The sequence below is a fragment of the Bos indicus genome, chromosome 21 (genome assembly GCF_029378745.1).
Source record: "Bos indicus isolate NIAB-ARS_2022 breed Sahiwal x Tharparkar chromosome 21, NIAB-ARS_B.indTharparkar_mat_pri_1.0, whole genome shotgun sequence".
Classification (NCBI taxonomy): Eukaryota; Metazoa; Chordata; class Mammalia; order Artiodactyla; family Bovidae; genus Bos; species Bos indicus.
This window is the reverse complement of record NC_091780.1, coordinates 27,398,414-27,418,279: the sequence shown is the minus strand read 5'-3', so window position 1 is coordinate 27,418,279 and position 19,866 is coordinate 27,398,414. Positions and strand designations below refer to the sequence as shown.

At 47.0% G+C, this 19,866-nt stretch overlaps 1 protein-coding gene across 2 annotated transcripts; it reads left to right on the top strand.

Moving 5' to 3' along the window:
• Positions 1 to 10,815: 10,815 nt before the first annotated feature.
• Positions 10,816 to 19,558, top strand: STARD5 (StAR related lipid transfer domain containing 5). 2 transcript variants are annotated; one of them, XM_019983971.2, is made up of 6 exons: positions 10,816 to 11,032; positions 11,611 to 11,660; positions 12,017 to 12,149; positions 15,116 to 15,233; positions 16,336 to 16,429; positions 18,968 to 19,558. In XM_019983971.2, the coding sequence occupies exons 1-6, from the start codon at positions 10,934 to 10,936 to the stop codon at positions 19,113 to 19,115; spliced, it is 642 nt and encodes a 213-aa protein (XP_019839530.1). In that variant the 5' UTR covers positions 10,816 to 10,933; the 3' UTR covers positions 19,116 to 19,558. The 2 variants fall into 2 exon arrangements, with proteins under 2 accessions (XP_019839530.1, XP_019839531.1); XM_019983972.2 differs by having other exon boundaries at positions 10,823 to 10,957.
• The last annotated feature ends 308 nt before the right edge of the window (positions 19,559 to 19,866 follow it).

Below are 19,866 nucleotides of genomic sequence, written 5' to 3'. Positions count from 1 at the left end.
AATGTGGTGTGGTTGACAATGCATGGTCCCTCCCCTTCTGGGAAGACAGACAAACACACCCAGCGGATGTGATCAGTGGGGCATATCCAGGCACGTCATCTGCTGGTTGTGGCCCAGAGACCCATTCAGTGTGACTCCAAATCATAAGCAAGCCAGGCAGCTCGTCTAATTGCAAAACCCTCACCTGACATGTCTACTCTTGTCCTGAATCCTAGGAGTGACCTGTTTGTGTTATAATGTTCTCTTGCAGCACACATAACTCAGTTCTTCCTGGTAAGCACCCCAAAATGAGTTGGCTGCCCTTAAAGATTTCACAGTGCTTAATTACTTCATATTAATAATCAGTTTGATAGTGACCAGGGTAAAATTTATTAAGAATGTAAGATGTTGAGGCTGAAACTCTAATACTTTGGCTACCTGATGTGAAGAGCTGACTCATTTGAAAAGACCCTGATGCTGGGAAAGATTGAAGGCGGGAGGAGAAGGGGACGACAGAGGATGAGATGGTTGGATGGCATCACTGACTCAATGGACATGAGTTTGAGTCAACTGCGGGAGTTGGTGATGGACAGGGAGGCCTGGCGTGCTGCAGTCCATGGGGTCGCAAAGAGTCGGACATGACTGAGCGACTGAACTGAAGAACGTACCATACTGTTTACCCAAATATGTATCTGTATTAGGGCTTCCCCCATGGCTTAGCGGGTAAAGAATTGGCCTGCAATGCTGGAGACAAGGAGACACAGGTTGGATCCCTGGGTCCGGCAAGATCCCCTGGAGGAGGAAATGGCAACCCTCTCCAGTATTCTTGCCCGAAAAATCCCATGGACAAAGGAGCCTGGTGGGCTACAGTCCATGGGGTCACAAAAAGTCAGACATAACTGAGCAACTAAGCACACACATATATCTGTATGAATTAGTCAGGACACTTGGGTTGGAGGTAACAAAATCTCCCCAAGGTTTATTGGTTCCTTTAACTGGGAGGGATGAGAATCAAGCTAGCTTCAGGCTCAGGTGGACCTGGCTATCAAACATCTTCTGGATTTCGTCTTCTCAACTCTACTTCTGTTTGTTGACCTTGTTTTCTCTTAACTGCCAACAGGCTTTCTCCATGTAGTAGGTGGAGGAGGAATGCACAGACACAGAAAATTCCAGGTTGATGGCATCCAGCCAATGAGCCCCAAGGAAAGAACAGAGCTATACTCATTTGCACTCCTCTCCTATTTCCATGATAACTCTTTCACTTTAAATTTATCTTTTAAGTTTTCTGTCTCCTCCATCAGACTGTTGAGTTCCTCTGGGAGAGGGATGGTGTTTATTCGTTTCTGCAGCCCTAGTAACTGATATATAACAGATTTTGTACTTGTTTTCCCCTTCTCATTACATAACAAACTTAGTAACTTAAAACAGCACTCATTTATCATCTCAGTTTCCATGGTTTACCTGGATGCTCAGCTAGGGTCTCAAGCAAGGTATCATCCAAGAGCCTGCATCTCATCTGGGGCTAGCGGGTCACCTTCCAATGTTGTGTGGCCGTTGGCAGCATTCACTTCCCTGGGGTTGTAGGACTGAGGTGTTCTGCTCCCAGAGGCGGCCTGCATTTCCTTACCACATGATCCTCTCCATAGTGTGGCTGTTTGTATCTTCAAGGCCGGCAAGAGAAGGCCTTCCCACGTTTGAATCTCTCTCTTGGCAAGACATGGACTATCTTTTAAAGGACCCACCTGATTAGGTCAGGCCCATTCAGGATAATGTCCTTTTGATTCACTCAAAGTTAATTAGTCAGAGACCTTAATTATATCTAAATAAATTCACCTTTACCATATAATAGAACCTCATCATGAGTGTGAAATCTTATCAGATTCACAGGTGCCAACATACTCAATAAATTTTTAGGAAATGTACAACAGGGGCAGGAATCCTGGGGGCATCTCAGAAGGCTGCCTATCCTAGGTATTTCATGAAACATCTGTTAAGTGTAAATGGATGGATGAATAAATGACTGGACTGGAGTAATGAATGAATCATAAATTACATGGTAACAAGATTATCTTCCAAGATCTACAGCTAATTCTAACCTCAGAGAAAAATCTAATATAAATAATGCCATTTTAAAAGTAGACAGAGGTCTTCCCTGGTGACTCAGTGGTAAAGGACCCACCTGCCAATGCAGGAACCACAGCAGGAAGAGAAGCCACTGCAATGAGAAGCCTGAGTACTGCAACTAGAGAGTGCCACAACTAGAGAAAAGCTTGTGCAGCAGTGAAGACTGGGCACAACCAAAAATAATTAAATAAAACTTTTAAAAATAAAAAGTAGACCCAGGTTAACACTCCTCCCAAAAAACCATGAAAAAAATGTGCAGTATTTTCACATTTCTTGACAGTGCTTAATTACTTCGTATCATGCCCTCCAATACTTTGGCTACCTGATGCGAAAAGCTGACTCGTTGGAAAAGACCCTGATGGTGGAAAAGACTGAGGGCAGGAAGAGAAGGGGAGGACAGAGGATAAGATGGTTGGATGGCATCACCAACTCAATGAACATGAGTTTGAGCAAGCTCCGGGAGATGGTGAAGGACGTGGAAGCCTGATGTGCAGCAGTCCATGGGGTTGCAAAGAGGCAGACACTACTGAATGACTCAACAACAACAACAAAATGCCCTCCCGACCATGACAGACCCAGGAGGCTGTGGCGTGTTCCAGATGAAAAGCTTACCCTGCCATGGGAACATCCCTTTGTGATACAGGTGCCTGCAGGAATTCATCCATGCAGGTATTCTAGTTCACATGCTTGGTCTTGGGGCTGTAGCCTAGAGTTCCCTGGGACATTGAAAAAGCCTAGCTCTGCCCCAGGCAGCAGTACCTGTGTCTCTGTGCAGGTAGGGGAGCATTCCATCCGGCAAGCCTTGCAGCATTCCTAAGAAAACACGCGTTTAGCCAATATTTATCCAGGGTTGCAGATGTGTTCATCAGCTTTCAGTGAGCAACACAGCTCACATGCACTCCAGCACTTAGTATCAGGTATGACTTTAATTTACAGCAATTTAAAAGATGCAGAATAGTACAGAGACCACTGTGACAAGCACTCATACTTCTATTATGTATTTTATTTCCATCTAGTCATTTTGTTATTAAAATATTACAGATACCAAAATTCACTCTAATCCCCACACTTGGTTGCATTCCCCTCATGCTACTAAGAGTTCAGCGTGTGTCCATCCACCACTTGTTTACAGTTATATATGTTGTATGCATGTAAATATATATGTATAAACATCCACAAACAATATGTAAGTATGTCTTAAGTAAGTACTATAATACTGCATGTATTGTACATACTTACCTTTTTAATGTCCGTTGAAATAAACAGATCAAGCTCACTAACTATAACTGCTATGTAGTGTTTCATCATGAATAAACTACACAGTATTTATCCATTTCTTACTGATGGACATTGAAATCATTCCCACTTCTTTGTAGCTAAAAATAATCTTACACTATTTTATACAGTGTCTACTGCACATGTGCCCGTGTTAGAATTGAGTTAGAATTGGATACTGGTACTTTTTAAAAATTGTTTTTAAAAAGATTTTTATTGAAATATAGTTTATTTACAATGTATTAGTTTCAGGCATACAGCAAAGTGATTCAGTTACATACACAAATATATACATATATACACAAATATATATTATATAATAGTAATTACATATATAAATATATATTCTCTTTTAGATTCTTTTCCATTAGAGGTTACTACAAGATACTAAGTATAGTTTTTGTGCTATACTACAAGATACTGAGTACAGTTCCTGTTTCAGTAAATCCTTTTTGATTATCTATTTTATATGTAACAGTGTAAGCAGCAGCAGCAGCATTTTGGAGCTTCCCAGCTGGCTTAGTGGGTAAAGAATCCACCTGCAATGCAGGAAATGCAAACAGATGGGAGTGCCATCCCTGGGTCAGGAAGATCCCCTGGAGGAAGGCATGGCAACCCACTACAGTATTGCCTGGAGAATCCCACGGACAGAGGAGCCCGGTGGGTTACAGTCCATGGGGTCGCAAAGAGTCGGACACGACTGAGAGATTAAGCGCACACACATTACTATATATAAAATAGATAAACAAGGCCCTACTGTATAGCACAGGAACTACAATCAATATCTTGTAATAACCTATAATGGAAAAGAATCTGAATCACTTTGCTGTAAAAATGTTAGCGACTTCAGGATGATTCTCTTGGTCACTCCCCTGCCCCACCTTTTTTTCCCTGCAGCATTGTGAGGCATGCGGGATCTTAGTTCCCTAACAATGGGTCAAACCCATGCACCATGATTTGGGAGCACAGAATATTAACCATTGGGCCACCAAGGAAGTCCATCTTGGTTACTTCTTACATTTCTGGATTCGTGAATGTCATGAAATTCAAAGAAAAGTTTTCTACACATCTCTAAAAGACTAACTTCCCTAATATGTGGTGAAGTGAAAGTGAAGTCACTCAGTCGTGTCCAACTCTTTGCGACCCCAGGCTCCTCTGTCCATGGGATTTTCCAGGGAAGAGTACTAGAGTGAGTTGCCATTTCCTTCTCCAGGAGATCTTCCCGACCCAGGGATTGAACCCTGGGTTCACTGTAGGCAGATGCTTTACCATCTGAGCCACCAGGGAAGCCCATATTTCTTTGAGCCCCTTTTTTTGGGGCAGGGCAGGAATACTGGAGTGGGTTGCCATTTCCTTCTCCAGGAGATCTTCCTGACCCAGGGATTGAACCCGGGTCTCCCACATTGTAGGCAGACGCTTTACCGTCTGAGCCACCAGGGTTTTCCTGATACTCTGTAGTTGTGTGTGTGTGTGTTTCCTCCTTTTAAGGGTTCATATGTTATTGTACGTATGTTTTAACCTTTGCCCATTCCATAGTAAACACTGTATATCCTTATGGGAAGTGGGAATCAGTAAAGCCTATGAGTCAACATGTGACCTTCAGAAATATAAACAGGTGTGGTGTGTACCATAGTTCTGCCACTTATTAGCTGTGCTGCCTTGGTCACCCTCACCTGTGTGATACTCTGTTTTTAAAATAATTTTATTTATTTATATTTTTGGCTGTGCTGGGTCTTCATTTTGCACGGGCCACTCTCTAGTTGCCATGCGTGGGCTTCTCATTTCAGTGGTTTCTCTTGGTGTGGAGTGTGGGCTCTAGGGCACATGGGCTCAGTAGTTGCGGCTCCTGGACTCTAGAGCACAGGCTAAATAGTTGTGGTGCACAGGCTTAGATGCTCAGCAGCACGTGGGATCTTGCATGATAAGGGATCAAACCCATGTTCCCGGCATCGACAGGCGAATTCTTAACCACTGAATCACAGGGAAGTACCCATCCTCAGTTTCTTAACCCAGGTTGTTCTGTCACTCAGTCATGTCCGACTTTTTTCGACCCCATGGACTGTAAGGGTTAAATGGCACAACACAGGTAAGGTGGTTGGGACAGTGGGTTGCCAGTGAATAAAGAAGTACCTGTATGTCGACAGAGTAGACCACTTAGCACCTGCCTGACTAAGTAAACATGTCTATGTAGAAAGCAAATACTCCATTCAGGAGCTTTTAGGATCAGAGCACTTGGACACTTGGCCCATCCCCTTGGTGGTCTGGTGGTGGTTTGAGTTAGGAATCTCTGGACTCCCTGCCCCATAGGCACTTAGTTAAAATTCATCTTGGACTTGGGTGAAGTGTGCCCTGGACAACTGAGTGACTTGGAGGCCTGACAACCTCCTGGGTGGGGTCTGATCAATGGGATCTACAGATGTCTGTCATTCCTTCTGCCCTGTTGGCTCTGAACAAGCCTCCAGCAGACTGCCAAACAGGCCAGCTGAGCAGCTCTGGTGGGCGGGTGGCGCTCACCCTCTGGCTCTTGCCAGCTGCTCATCCTGCCCTGTCCCGGCCTCTGGAGACAAAACAGACGAGAGCCTGCCCTCAGCTGGCCCGACTTCACCTGGCCCCTGCTGCCAGTGTGTGAAGACCTCAGGGATGAACAGTTTGCCTCTCTGAATATTTCACATAAACCCAGGACTGGCATTTTCTGGCAGCAAAGATTAAAGTGTCCTACAGTGCTAGAAAAAATTTAAAGCCATGCTCCATTTTGTAAGTATAAAAATCTCTTAAATGTTCGATGTCTAAAAGTCACTTTCTAGAGCAAAACTTATTTTCCCTCAGCTTCGTTTTCACAGTGTTTTATCCCCAAACAAAATTCTAATAAGCTCCAGATATGAGAGTTCAAAGCTGCAACTTTAAGAATTATTCTACATTGAAATTTTTAATGATGCTTTTTAAATTTAAGAAAACCTACATGTCAGTAATTAATATACTAAGCAGTAGATGATGCTATAAAGTGAAAAAATGTCTTTTGGCATTACCACCTTCTGTTAACAGTTTATTCTATGCCTTTTTAGAAGTGAATATTCCAAACTAAAGTACATATATCAACATATATAACATATATGTAAACATAGAAATATAAGTATATACAAACACAACTTGAGTTATTTCTCTTTCTCACTCAAGATATATATACATGATCTATGATATATATATTACATACATTTACTTACTGTATGCCATGTACCATTCTCATTGCTTTTCATTTATTAAATTTTTTAACCTATATGTCAACCCAATGAGTTAGCATTACTATTGTTTTCCTTTTCCAAATGAGGATGAAAAATTCTGGAATGGTCAGTTATGTACCGAAGTCACAGTTAATAAATGGGGACACTGGGATTTGAACCAGGGGATTCTGATTTGAGCCCTGACTCTTATCTGTGGTGCTGTTGTCCTTCTCTCTCTCTATATATATATGCTCCTGCTGCTGCTAAGTCGCTTCAGTCGTGTCCAACTCTGTGTGACCCCAGAGACAGCAGCCCACCAGGCTTCCCTGTCCCTGGGATTCTCCAGGCAAGAACACTGGAGTGGGTTGCCATTTCCTTCTCCAATGCATGAAAGTGAAAAGTGAAAGTGAAGTCGCTCAGTCATGTCCGACTCTAGCAACCCCATGGACTGCAGCCTACCAGGCTCCTCTGTCCACGGGATTTTCCAGGCAAAAGTACTGGAGTGGGGTGCCATAGCCTTCTCTGATGTCATATATATATATATATGATATTTTTCCTGTTCAGTTCAGTTCAGTCACTCAGTCGTGTCTGACTCTTTTCGACCCCATGAATTGCAGCATGCCAGGCCTCCCTGTCTATCACCAACTCCCGGAGTTCACTCAGACTCACCTCCATCAAGTCAGTGATGCCATCCAGCCATCTCATCCTCTGTCGTCCCCTTCTCCTCTTGCCCCCAATCCCTCCCAGCATCAGAGTCTTTTCCAATGAGTCAACTCTTCACATGAGGTGGCCAAAGTACTGGAGTTTCAGCTTTAGCATCATTCCTTCCAAAGAAATCTCAGGGCTGATCTCCTTCAGAATTGACTGTTTGGATCTCCTTGCAGTCCAAGGGACTCTCAAGAGTCTTTTCCAACACCACAGTTCAAAAGCATCAAGTCTTTGGCGCTCAGCCTTCTTCACAGTCCAACTCTCACATCCATACACGACAACAGGAAAAACCATAGCCTTGACTAGACGAACCTTTGTTGGCAAAGTAATGTCTCTGCTTTTTAATATGCTATCTAGGTTGGTCATAACCTTCCTTCCAAGGAGTAAGCGTCTTTTAATTTCATGGCTGCAGTCACCATCTGCAGTGATTCTGGAGCCCAGAAAAATAAAGTCTGACACTGTTTCCACTGTTTCCCCATCTATTTGCCATGAAGTGATGGGACCGGATGCCATGATCTTCGTTTTCTGAATGTTGAGCTTTAAGCCAACTTTTTCACTCTCCTCTTTCACCTTCATCAAGAGGCTTTTGAGTTCCTCTTCACTTTCTGCCATAAGGGTGGTGTCATCTGCATATCTGAGGTTATTGATATTTCTCCCGGCAATCTTGATTCCAGCTTGTGTTTCTTCCAGTCCAGCGTTTCTCATGAGGTACTCTGCGTATAAGTTAAATAAGCAGGGTGACAGCCTTGACGTACTCCTTTTCCTATTTGGAACCAGTCTGTTGTTCCATGTCCAGTTCTAACTGTTGCTTCCTGACCTGCATACAAATTTCTCAAGAGGCAGATCAGGTGGTCTGGTATTCCCATCTCTTTCAGAATTTTCCACAGTTTATTGTGATCCACACAGTCAAAGGCTTTTGGCATAGTCAAGAAAGCAGAAATAGATGCTTTTCTGGAACTCTCTTGCTTTTTCCATGATCCAGCGGATGTTGGCAATTTGATCTCTGGTTCCTCTGCCTTTTCTAAAACCAGCTTGAACATCAGAAAGTTCATGGTTTACATACTGCTGAAGCCTGGCTTGGAGGATTTTAAGCATTACTTTACTAGCGTGTGAGATGAGTGCAATTGTGTGGTAGTTTGAGCATTCTTTGGCATATATATATGGATGTATGTATTTGATGTGGACCGTTTTAAAAAGTCTTCATTCAATGTTACAATATTGTTTCTGCTTTATGTTTTGGGGTTTGTTGACCCAAGACGTGGGATTTTAATTCCCTGAACAGGGATCAAACTCTGCATTGGAAGGCGAAGTCCTAATCACTGGACTGCCAAGGAAGTCTTTTTTTTTTTTTTTTTTAATGGCTTCAAGGAACATTCACATGCATTACTTCACCTGCCCATCACACTGGCATGGGACGACATCTATCGTGGTCTCACGTCACCTATAAGAAAACAGGCTAAGTGACTTGCTCAAAAGCACACAGTGAATTGTGCATGAAGCCAGATTTGCTGCTGCTGCTGCTAAGTCGCTTCAGTCATGTCTGACTCTGTGCGACCCCGTAGACAGCAGGATTCTCCAGGCAAGAACACTGGAGTGGGTTGCCATTTCCTTCTCCAATGCATGAAAGTGAAAAGTGAAAGTGAAGTTGCTCAGTCGTGTCCGACTCTAGTGACCCCATGGACAGCCTACCAGGCTCCTCCATCCATGGGATTGTCCAGGCAAAAGTACTGGAGTGGGTTGCCATTGCCTTCTCCGGAAGCCAGGTTTAGAACTCTCTAATTCCGCATCCAGCCTGTCAACACCTGGCAGTCCATCACATCTTCCATGAAATGGTTTCAAGTAGGCATTTTCTTTGGCGAAGGCAATGGCACCCCACTCCAGTACTCTTGCCTGGAAAATCCCATGGACGGAGGAGCCTGGTGGGCTGCCGGGTTGCACAGAGTCAGACACGACTGAAGCGACTTCACTTTCACTTTTCACTTTCATGCATTGGAGAAGGAAATGGCAACCCACTCCAGTGTTCTTGCCTGGAGAATCCTAGGGACAGGGGAGCCTGGTGGGCTTCCGTCTATGGGGTCGCACAGAGTCAGACACGACTGAAGCGACTTAGCAGCAGCAGCAGTCATTTTTTTACACCATTTTTTAAAAAACTTGAGATGAAACAATATGCACCCAAAACAGAAAATAAAAACTGATTTCAGTGTTGATCTTTTCAAATATTTAGTTGGTTATAGCTCTGAAAAGGGGGTCCCAGGGGTGGCTCAGTGGCTTCCCTCGTAGCTCAGTCAGTAAAGAGTCTGCCTGCAATGCAGGAGACCCAGGTTCCATTCCTGGGTCAGGAAGATCCCCTTGAGAAGTAAATGGCAACCTACTCCAGTATTCTTGCCTGGAGAATCCCATAGACAGAGGGGCCTGGCAGGCAGTCTATGGGATTTGATAGTCTATGGGGTTGCAAGAATCGGACATAACTAAGCACACACAGCAGCAGCAGCTGCACTTGGGTTCCATCCCTGGGTGGGGAAGATTCCCTGGAGAAGGGAACGGTAACCCACTCCAGTGATCTTGCCTGGGAATTCCGATGGACAGAGGAGCCTGGCAGGCCACAGTCCATAGGGTTGCAGAAGAGTTGGACATGACTTAGCGATTAAATGACAACAACCCCGCTGTGAAGGAGGAACGGAGCTGAGGGGATGTGATCCCACTCACTCCTTCAAGGTGGAGGCCACCAGAGGCACAGAACTCTGCGATCTCTTAGCTGGGCCCAGCTCTGTCCCAGATGCCAGCGCATCCCAGTGTCTCCCAGACATCCCTTAGAGGTCTTTCAGGCACCTCCTACTGAATAAGACCAGAACTGAACGCACCATGTCTCCCCTCAACCCTGTCTCTGGTCTCCCTCTCAGGTAAACTACCAGCAGCTCAAGCCAGGAGGTGGGAGTCATGCGCTTCCTACTCCTCCAGTCTCCACCATCTGTCACAGAGATCTGTATGTTCTAGCTTTCTAAACACTTTCCGAGGGTCCTCTTCTCTCCACCTGCACCACCACCCCCTGCTCCAGGCTACCACCATCTCTCCCAGGACCGCTGCAGCTTCCTAACTGCCCCCACCCCCACCCCGTCTCTGCGCACACTGCCTCTCCTACCCCTACAACAGCCGCCCTAGAAAGGAATACCTGATGGAAATTTCACCATCATCCACCCTGGCAGAAAGCCTCTGCGCACTCAAGACAAAAGTCCACTATGCTTACACAAGCCTACGACGTCATCCAAGACCTGTTCCCGCCCTCTTGGTTCTCCACCACTGGCCCTCCCAAGTTCCGGCGCCCCCATGCCCTCCCTGAGCTGGGACGGGCGAAAGGCGGATCCCGCTGGACCTTGTGACGGGTGCCCTGGACCAGCCCAGGCTGAGCGCGTAGTGTGCGCTGCCGGGCCAGTCTATCTCCGGCCCTGCTAATCTCAGAGTAGGGCGGGACCTATCAGGCGGTTTAAACCAATCCTAGATTGGGGGCGGGGCTGAGGCGGGACTCTGGGCTCCAAGCCAGGCCCTGGTTTTCCGGCTTCCCAAACCCAACTGCGGGGCCGCAATCGCACATACTGCCTGCGACCCCTAGGCCTCGCGCATCTTTCGGCGCAATGGACCTGGCGACGGCCGCGCAGGTGAGCGAGGCGGTGGCGGAGAAGATGCTCCAGTACCGGCGAGACAAGTCAGGCTGGAAGATTTGCCGGGAAGGCGTGAGTGAGGAACGGGGGTAGAAAGGGGTCGTGGGGTCTTTGCTCCCTGGGGCTGGGGTCTCAGAAGCCCCTAGGCTCCTCCTCTCCTGAGAGTTTTTCTGCATTTTATCTCCTGGAGCTAGATTGAAGAGGAGATTCCACTGGGGGTTGTTTCCTTAAAAAAAATATAGGGCCAGTTGTGCACACAATGACCCCTAGGAGATGAGTATGTGTCCCTTTCACTAAATGACTTAGCCAAGGTCACCTGCTGGCAAATGGTTAGGGTGGAGCGGGAAGCACCAAACAGACCTAAATTGTCTGAGGAAACAAGATGCATGGTGGTTTTTAAAGTGATTTGAAAATCTCCAGTGCTCTAAAGCTCTTCGAGTAGCCACACGAGATCCCTTTGTCCATCGCATTGTCCTGGAGGCAGCTTTGTTCAGGACTAGTCCCCACTCTGTCACGAATCAGTTGGGTCTCACCTTGGAGACTTGCATCTCTTGAGGCTCTTGACTTTTCTTCCATAAAACAGGGGATCGGGCTCTATCTCCCAAGAGCCCTTCTAGCTCTAAATTGTGCGATTCTGTGCCTTTTAACAGAACGGAGTTTCAGTTTCCTGGAGGCCATCTGTGGAGTTTCCAGGGAACCTGTAAGTGCATGCCTTGCTCAGAGCTCCTCAGGGTGTCACACCTCTCCTGATGTTTCTGTGGGTTTGCTTCCTTTGAGACGGCAGTCCATCCTAGCACCTGGAATCAACTTGCCAGTCATCCTCCGGAAAAGCTTCTGCATCTAACTAAATCATTTCCTCAAACTGTATTCTTGTGAAAGCTTAGCGTCCGTCCGTTTCTGCAGGCCCATGGGGAGGTGGGCCGGTAGATGTCAGCCCCTTCTCTGCAAGGCTGTCTTAAAGAAGAGTGGCACACATGGCTTCTAGTCCTTCTGTGTAATCCCAGGATAAACAAGTTTGGTTGGTGCCTTGGGGTGACATTACTCTTTGTGCTACAGGTACAAAGGAGAAGGCATTGTGAATGGGACACCAGAGCAGGTGTGGGACTGCGTGAAGCCACTTGCTGGGACTTTACGAGCTCAGTGGGATGAGAATGTGAACAGTTTTGAAATTATTGAAAGCCTCACTGATGTAAGTCTTTCCAAGCACTGTTATCCAGAGACAATAAGCTGACTCTGTCCCCTCTGTGAAGGGTCAGTGACACCTTTAGGCAAGGGGTTGTTGTTGTTTTGTTGCTAAGTCGTGTCCGACTCTTTGCAACTGTAGCCAGCCAGGCTCCTCAGTCCATTGGATTTCCCAGGCAAGAATAGTGGTGTGGGTTGCCATTTCCTTCTCAAGAAATTTTTTCCGACTCAGGGATCGAACCTGCCTCTCTTGCATCTCCTGCATTGGTAGGTGGATGCTTTACCACTGTGGCACCTGGGAAGCCCTTAGGCAAGGGGAGTGCCCAGCAAATAGGTTGCGCACTGCTCAACACTTAAACCCAGCCTCAGCTCAATATAGGTATGTAACAGTGAGACCCAGAGAGGTAGAGCTGCCCTAAACAGAGCTGAGAGAACCCTGCAGTGGCTAATGAAGGCAGGAGCTCAGAGTGAATGTGAGTTCTGAGAATGGTGAAGCAGCCTGGATTGGACGCATCAGCTCTAGTTAGAAATATTGCCCCTTGATGGGACCATGATAATGAGTCCTGGCCACAGACTCAGGATCCTCCGCCAGCTGTGAGACTGTGCTGGGGGCAAACTCTGGATGCCAATTTCTCTGCCGATAAAACATGTGGTATCTAGCCTAGTGCTGCCCAGTAGAACTTTCTGCTGTGATGAAAATATTCTACAACAGCGCTGTTCAATACAGTAGCCACTGGCCCCAAGTGGCCACAGACATTTGAAAGGTGTCTAGTTTGAAGAGATTGTCAATTTTATATAATTTTCATGATTCAGTGTAAATTTAAATAGCCATGTGGAACTTGTGGCTGCCATATTGGACAGCAGAGATCTAGTTGGTCCTGCCCTGGGATCCTCTGTTGTGTTAAGCATGTGTGTGTATGCTAAGTTGCTTTGGTTGTATCTCTTTATGACCCCATGAACTGTAGCCGCCAGGCTTCTCTGTCCATGAAATTTCCCAGGCAAGAATACTGGAGTGGGTTGCTATTTCCTCTTCCAGGGGATCTTCCCAACCCAGGAATCCAACTGGGTCTCTTGCGTTGGCAGGCGGATTCTTTACCACTGAGCCACTTGGAAAGCCCCGTAGTGTTAAGAATCCACCTCATTTTGATTATAGAAGTTAAGGAGGAAAAAAAAAAGACATAGCCAAAAGAAATGAAAAAGTTGCCTTGAGGAAATGTTGCTAGTTTTTTTTTTTTTAACGGTGCCTTGATTTTGACATCTGTGGACCTAGTACCCTCTTGGGTGCTTCTGTAGCAGGTGTTATGAAACCTGAAGCCATACTTCTTTACTATTTGATCAGCAGAAACCAAGTATTCTTAACCTTCACCAGGAATTCACATTTCAATTCATTATCACAGGAGTTTACGTCAGTGTTTCGTGAAGGGTGGGGCACACGGTGATAGGTCTTTAACAGTCGAAGCTGCACTTCAATCACCCCTAGTGAGGTCACTCCATTTCAAGCCTTCAATCTCTCTGATAACTTGAAGCGGAAAGTCTCAGGGGCTGATGTGCCTTTGACACCTTGCTAATCTCCATTATGACAGACAGACAGCTGGCCTCAGGCTCAGAATCAGAACCCAAGAATTCCATGTGTGTGTGTGTGTGTGTGTGGCAGTTGTCTTTTATTTATGCCAAATGATACCTTCTTTTTCATTTCCAGCAGTTAAATAGCTTCCTTTTAAAATAAGTTTAAGTTTTAAAAAATGAGCACATTTAGATAACAAATATTAAGTGAATGGGCTTCCCTGATGACTTAGATGGAAAAGAATCTGCCTACAATATAGGAGACCTGGCTTCAATCCCTGGGTTGGGAAGATCCTCTGGAGAAGGGAATGGCTACGCACTCCAGTATCGGAGAATCCCATGGACAGAGGAGCCTGGCAGGCTATAGTCCATGGGGTAACAGTCAGACACAACTGAGTGATTAACACATGTTAAGTGAATAATGGGATAGGCTCTCCCTGGGACTGTCCCATCCTGGGGCCTGATCTTGTGACCCTGAAAGGGCCAAGGTCCTGCTGGAGTAGGGAAACCATGGGATAAAGCATGGGCTTGAGGGGTCCTTGACTTGTAAAGTGGGGGAGTGAACTTGGTGGAATATTCTGAGACTGGGTGAAGTTCTAGGCGTGCTCCCTCCCAGGGCTGGGACTGGGGGAAACCAGAAAGCTGTGCAGGACACATATTTAAGGAGGCACTGTTCTCAAGGTGGAGCAAGAAGAGCAGAGTCAGCCTAAGAAAGGAATGGCCTCTCTTGCCTCAGCCTAGACCCGGCCCCGTTCAAGTCTCTCCTCTTCACCCTGAGCTTTGTGGTCAGTTCCTTCATCTCTGCAAGCCTCAGTTTTCTTCTTTGGTCCAATGGGTAAATGAAGCCAGTTTCTCGGTTGTGAGGGGCCACTGGGAGCATTGTACATAAACTCAGTGGACCTGAGTTTGAACAAACTCCAGGAGATAGTGAAGGACAGGGAGGCCTGGCATGTGGCAGTCCATTGGGTTGCAGAGAGTCGGACAAGACAGTGACTGAACGACGAAGAACTTTGTCCAGACAGACTCTTGTTGTGTGCTCCACCGGGGACAACTCTCATGGTCCTTTTAAAAATTGTTTTAAAAAATATTTGTTATTATTTTTGCCTGAGTCAAGTCGTAGTTGCCGCAGGCCAGCTCTTTGTTGCATCGTTTGTGCTGCCCTTGTTGCCCAGGTCACAACCCAAGATTTTGCAAACTGGGTATGTTCTCGTGAGCCCGGCACCTCCGTCTGGGGAAGTTCATTCCAGACCCTCTAGGTCACAATGCCACCTTGCTGTCAGTGCTGTTCCCATCTTCCAGAGCCTGGCTTATTGGGACCGGACGTGGGGGTGGGTGAGCTCCGAGTGGAGTCAGGGCAGGGAGCAGATGCCAGGCCATCGGATGCAGCTGGACCCCTCTTTCCTCTGACAGACCCTGCTCTTCAGCAGAACCACTACCCCCTCGGCCGTCATGAAGCTTATTTCCCCCAGAGACTTTGTGGACCTGATACTGGTCAGGACGTACGAGGACGGCACCATCAGTTCCAATGGTGAGCGACGGTGGCCCTGCTTTGAGGTGTTAGTGGGCTGCTGGTCTCTGTCTCCCCCACACCCACCCAGTTCCCCAAAGAAAGCCCACCAGCTAGAAATCCCTGAGGCATGCACAGCCTGGGCCTGTTTTTCTGTGTTCCCTTCCCCTTGTCAGGTTTGGGGGGATTCTGTGCCAGGGAGGTCTGAGATGAGAGCATCCACACATGTCATTTTACTTTGAAGACACAGATTCCATCAGCACCCTGTTTTCATTCCTGCTGAGGTGAATAGTTTGTACCCCAGACACACGGGCTATGATTTAGCTTGAGGGAACCCCAGGGTGTGGTGATCCCCTGCACCCGTGGTGCACCTCCCCAAGAGGTCTGTGGCGCTGTCGGCTCCCCGACTTCCAGCCAGGAGCAGAGTTCCTGCCTCTGCACTTTTTACAGTCCCTCCTGCAGAAAGCACCAGCCTGGCTGCTTTCCTGAATATCCCATGTGGGGACAGGTGGTGGCACGTCCACACCTCTGTTGGCCGGGAATTGAGAAGGAGACCTTCTTCCTTCTACACTCGAGCCTGACATCTGAAATGTTCTTTAAAAAAAAAAAAATTGTATTTATTTGGCTGTGCTAGGTCTTAGTTATGGCATTTGGAATCTAGTTCCCTGCATGTGTGTATGCTCAGTAATGTCCAACTCTTTGTGACCCCCTGGACTATAGCCTGCCAGGCCCCTCTGTCCATGGGATTCTCCAGGCAAGAACACGGGAGAGGGTTGCCATGCCCTCCTCCATGGGATCTTCCTGACCCAGGGATTGAACCCACCTCTCCTGCATTGGCAGGTGGGCTCTTTACCACTGGGCCACCAGGGAAGACCCTGAATTATTCTTTCCTCTAATACTCTGGCAGGTTGGAGAGGGTGTGTGTGTGTATGTGAGTGCAGAAGTGTGTGAGCACACATACGTGTGAATGCATGTGTGTGAGGGACAGTGGGGTGGCAGTAGGGAGAGCTCAGGCTCCAGGTGACTGGTCTGCATACACTCTGGGTGCCTGGTAAGGCCCTTCAGCCACTGTGGCCCGATTGCCGGAAGTTGTAGCTCCCTGACCCTTTACTCTCTCTTCCAGCTGCCAATGTGGAGCATCCATCTTGTCCCCCAAATCCAGCTTACGTGAGAGGATTTAACCATCCCTGTGGTTGTTTCTGTGAACCTCTGCCAGGGTAAGGACAACCTCCTAGAATGAATGACGTGCCCAAACCTTACTGGCTTCACTGAAGATGTCCTGTTGTTGTTGCTGAGTCGATCAGTCATGTCCGACTCTTTGCAACCCTGGGGACTGCAACATGCCAGGCCACTCTGTGCCTCACCATCTCCCAGAGTTTGTTCAAACTCATGTCCGTTGAATCGGTGATACCATCCAACCATCTCATCCTCTGCCTTCCCCTTCTCCTTTTGCCTTCAGTTTCAGCATCAGATCTTTTCTAGTAAGTCAGCTCTTTGCATCAGATGGCCAAAGTACTGGAGCCTCATCTTCAGCATCAGTCCTTCCAGTGAATATTGAGGGTTGATTTCCTTTAGGATTGACTGGTTTGATCTCCTTTCTATCCAAGGCAGAGGATGTTCTACTCAATGGCAACATTAACAATGATTCCCAATAATTAAAATGCCTTACACCTCTCCTAGGCCTTGCTGTTACAGAGCCCCACATACACATATCAGTGATGTAATACGCCAAAGTTCTGTTGGTGTGTGAGAAAGAATCGTGGTGGTATTGTTCGGTCACTCGGTCGTGTCCAACTCTTTACAACCCCATGGACTGCAGCACACCAGGCTTCTGTATCCTTCACCACCTTCCAGAGTTTGCTCAAACTCACGTCCACTGAGTTGGTCATGCTATCTAACCATCTCATCCTCTGTCGCCCCCTTCTTCTCCTGCCTTCAAAATTGTGGGGAAGTGTCCTTATTTCTGATGTGGGAACCCTCCCTCTAGTCCTAGGCAAGCTGGGCAAATGTCTTGGTCCCATTTAGCAGATGAAGAAACTGAGGCTCAGGGAGGCTGGGGAGTCTGTGCAGGGTCACAGGCTGGCCTAGGGTCTGGGCACCCAGTCTTACTGGGGTTCCCTCAGCAAGGAATGAGGTTGAGATGCTCTGGCCTAACGCATGATTCTGAGAACACAGCATGAGTCAGCCCCAGAACTGAGCTCAGAAATGGCTCTTTCCCGTGTTCTCACAGGTCATGGCCAGTTGTTTTTTTTTGCCATACCGAGCAGCATGCAGGCTCTTAGTTCTCATATTTTTGGTCTAAGTCTCCATGGTTGCTGTTCAGTCACTCAGTTGTGTCCAGCTCTTTGTGATCCCATGGACTGTAGCCTGCCATGCTTCTCTGTCCATGGGATTTCCCAGGCAAGAATACTGGAGTGGGTTGCCAGTTCCTTCTCCAGGACATCTTCCCAACCCAGGGATCAAACCCACATCTCCTGAATTGGCAGGTGGATTCTTTACCACTGACTACCAGGGAAGCCCTCATTTACACTCTTCAGTATTATTCAGAGCATCAAAGTGTTTTGTTCATGTGGATTATATCCATCAATATTTACTATATTTGACATTAAACCTGGGATATTTTAAAATAATGATACATTCATTAGAAGTGACTCATTGGAAAAGATCCTGATGCTGCTGGGAAAGATGGAAGGCAAAAGGAGAAGGGGACGGTGGAGGATGAAATGATTAGATAGCATCACTAACTCAATACGAATTTGAGCAAACTCCAGGAGACAGTGAAGGACAGGGAAGCCTGGCATGCTGCAGTCCAAGGGGTTGCAAAAAGCCGGACATGATTTATCGACTGAACAACAACAGCAGCAATTACATAATAACATAAATATTGTGAAAAATAACTATTTTTCAAAAGAGAAAAATAGGGGAGAGTGGTCTTGTTTTACATTTGAGGAAATATTAATGTCAGGCTTAATAGAAGCTCACATCTGCTTCTGCATTCAGTCTGTTGTGATACACACATCAAAGAGCCTTTGGAAACTGGGCCCCCCACCACAGCAGCAAAGCTGTTAACAACTCCATTCAAATAAAATGCTCAGGGACCTCCCTGGTGGTCCAGTGGCTAAGACTCCATACTTCCAATACAGGGGATGCAGGTTTGATCCCAGGCTGGGAAAGTAAGATCCCACATGCTGTGAGTCATGGCCTCCAAAAATTAAAAATAAATAAATAAACAAAAATGCTTGGTCTCCACAAAGCCTATGCCTTTGTTGTGCTGGCCATGGGAAAAATTTGTGAGAATAAAATACAGGCTGAGAGAATGGGAGAGAAAAGGCAAATCACATCTTAATACTGTGAGGAAAATAACCTTGACCTAAAAAGCCCTTGATAGGGTATCAGGAACCCCCAGGAGTTGCCAGACCTCTCGCAGAATCACTGCCATCAATGGTCAGAGGGCAGCATCATGTCTCTTTCTCCCAGGACCTGGCACCAGAGTAAGTTCTCTGGAAGACTTTCCTGACTGAATCAGGCACAGGGAATGAATGACCTTGCTGTGATGGAAATCAGCGCATGTCCTCGCTTGCCATCGATGTGGGGCCAGGGAAGCATGCTTGAGAGGATCCACTTCCATCCTGAAAAGAAGCAGATCCAGAGGGGACCTCTGGGCAGTGAACCCAGTGAAATCCCTGGGTTTGGACCACTTCCTTGGGTGGGCCCTCAGTTCTGGATACCTAACAGCCCTGTTTTTGTTTTCACAGGGAGCCAAACAAAACCAGCTTGGTCACGTTCTTCCAGACTGACCTCAGTGGTTACCTCCCACAGAGCGTCGTGGACTCCTTCTTCCCCCGCAGCATGGCTGGGTTCTACGCCAACCTTGAGAAAGCAGTGAAGAAATTCTTTGGTTGACAGCCTGGCTGGTTGGCCAAGAACTGCAGTGGCTCATGCAGAAGGGCAGTTGTTGAGACACCCCTGGAGAGCCTGGGAGCCCATGGGTTCCTTTGGAAGACACCGATGGAAAGTTCGTCTCCAGGGGCAGCCCTGGGTCCTCTGCTCCTCCATCTACTCGGGTGGGGCTGTTGTCATCCAAGCATACCTTCTCCGGCAGGTGCATAAGAGCCCCCAACCACCAGATGGGGACTCTGCCTGGGCACCGTGGGACACACTAGGGTCCAAAGCCTTCCTCTGCCGGTCACTCTAAGAGATCCCCCAAAACCTGGCTCAGCCCCTTTGTTGCATCCGAGCTCTCCATCCTGTACCACAGACCCCCGGATGTATGGTGCTGTGCCAGCCTTCCTCTTAAAGACGTCAACTTGACGTTTAAAAAATGAGATGAGACTTCAGGAAAAACACTTTCAGTATTCCTTTTGTTGTCTCTTTTATTGAAATCAGTTTTCTTTCTTTTTCCCCTGCATGAGTTAAATTTCATGTGCCCCAGGGAAACCAGGCAGTTTGAATCTGACCCTGGAAGCACTCTGGAATTGATTCTGGATGGAGCAAGCCTATAAGTGGGATTTGAGGAGAACCTTCCTTCCCTTGGGCATTTGCCTTTTCTTGTCCTTGGTTATGGAAGGTGGAGCAGGAGTCTTCTGGCCTCCAAGCCCTGGTAGGGCCATAGTGCTGTTACCAAATCCATGGGATTTCCCAGGCAAGAATACTG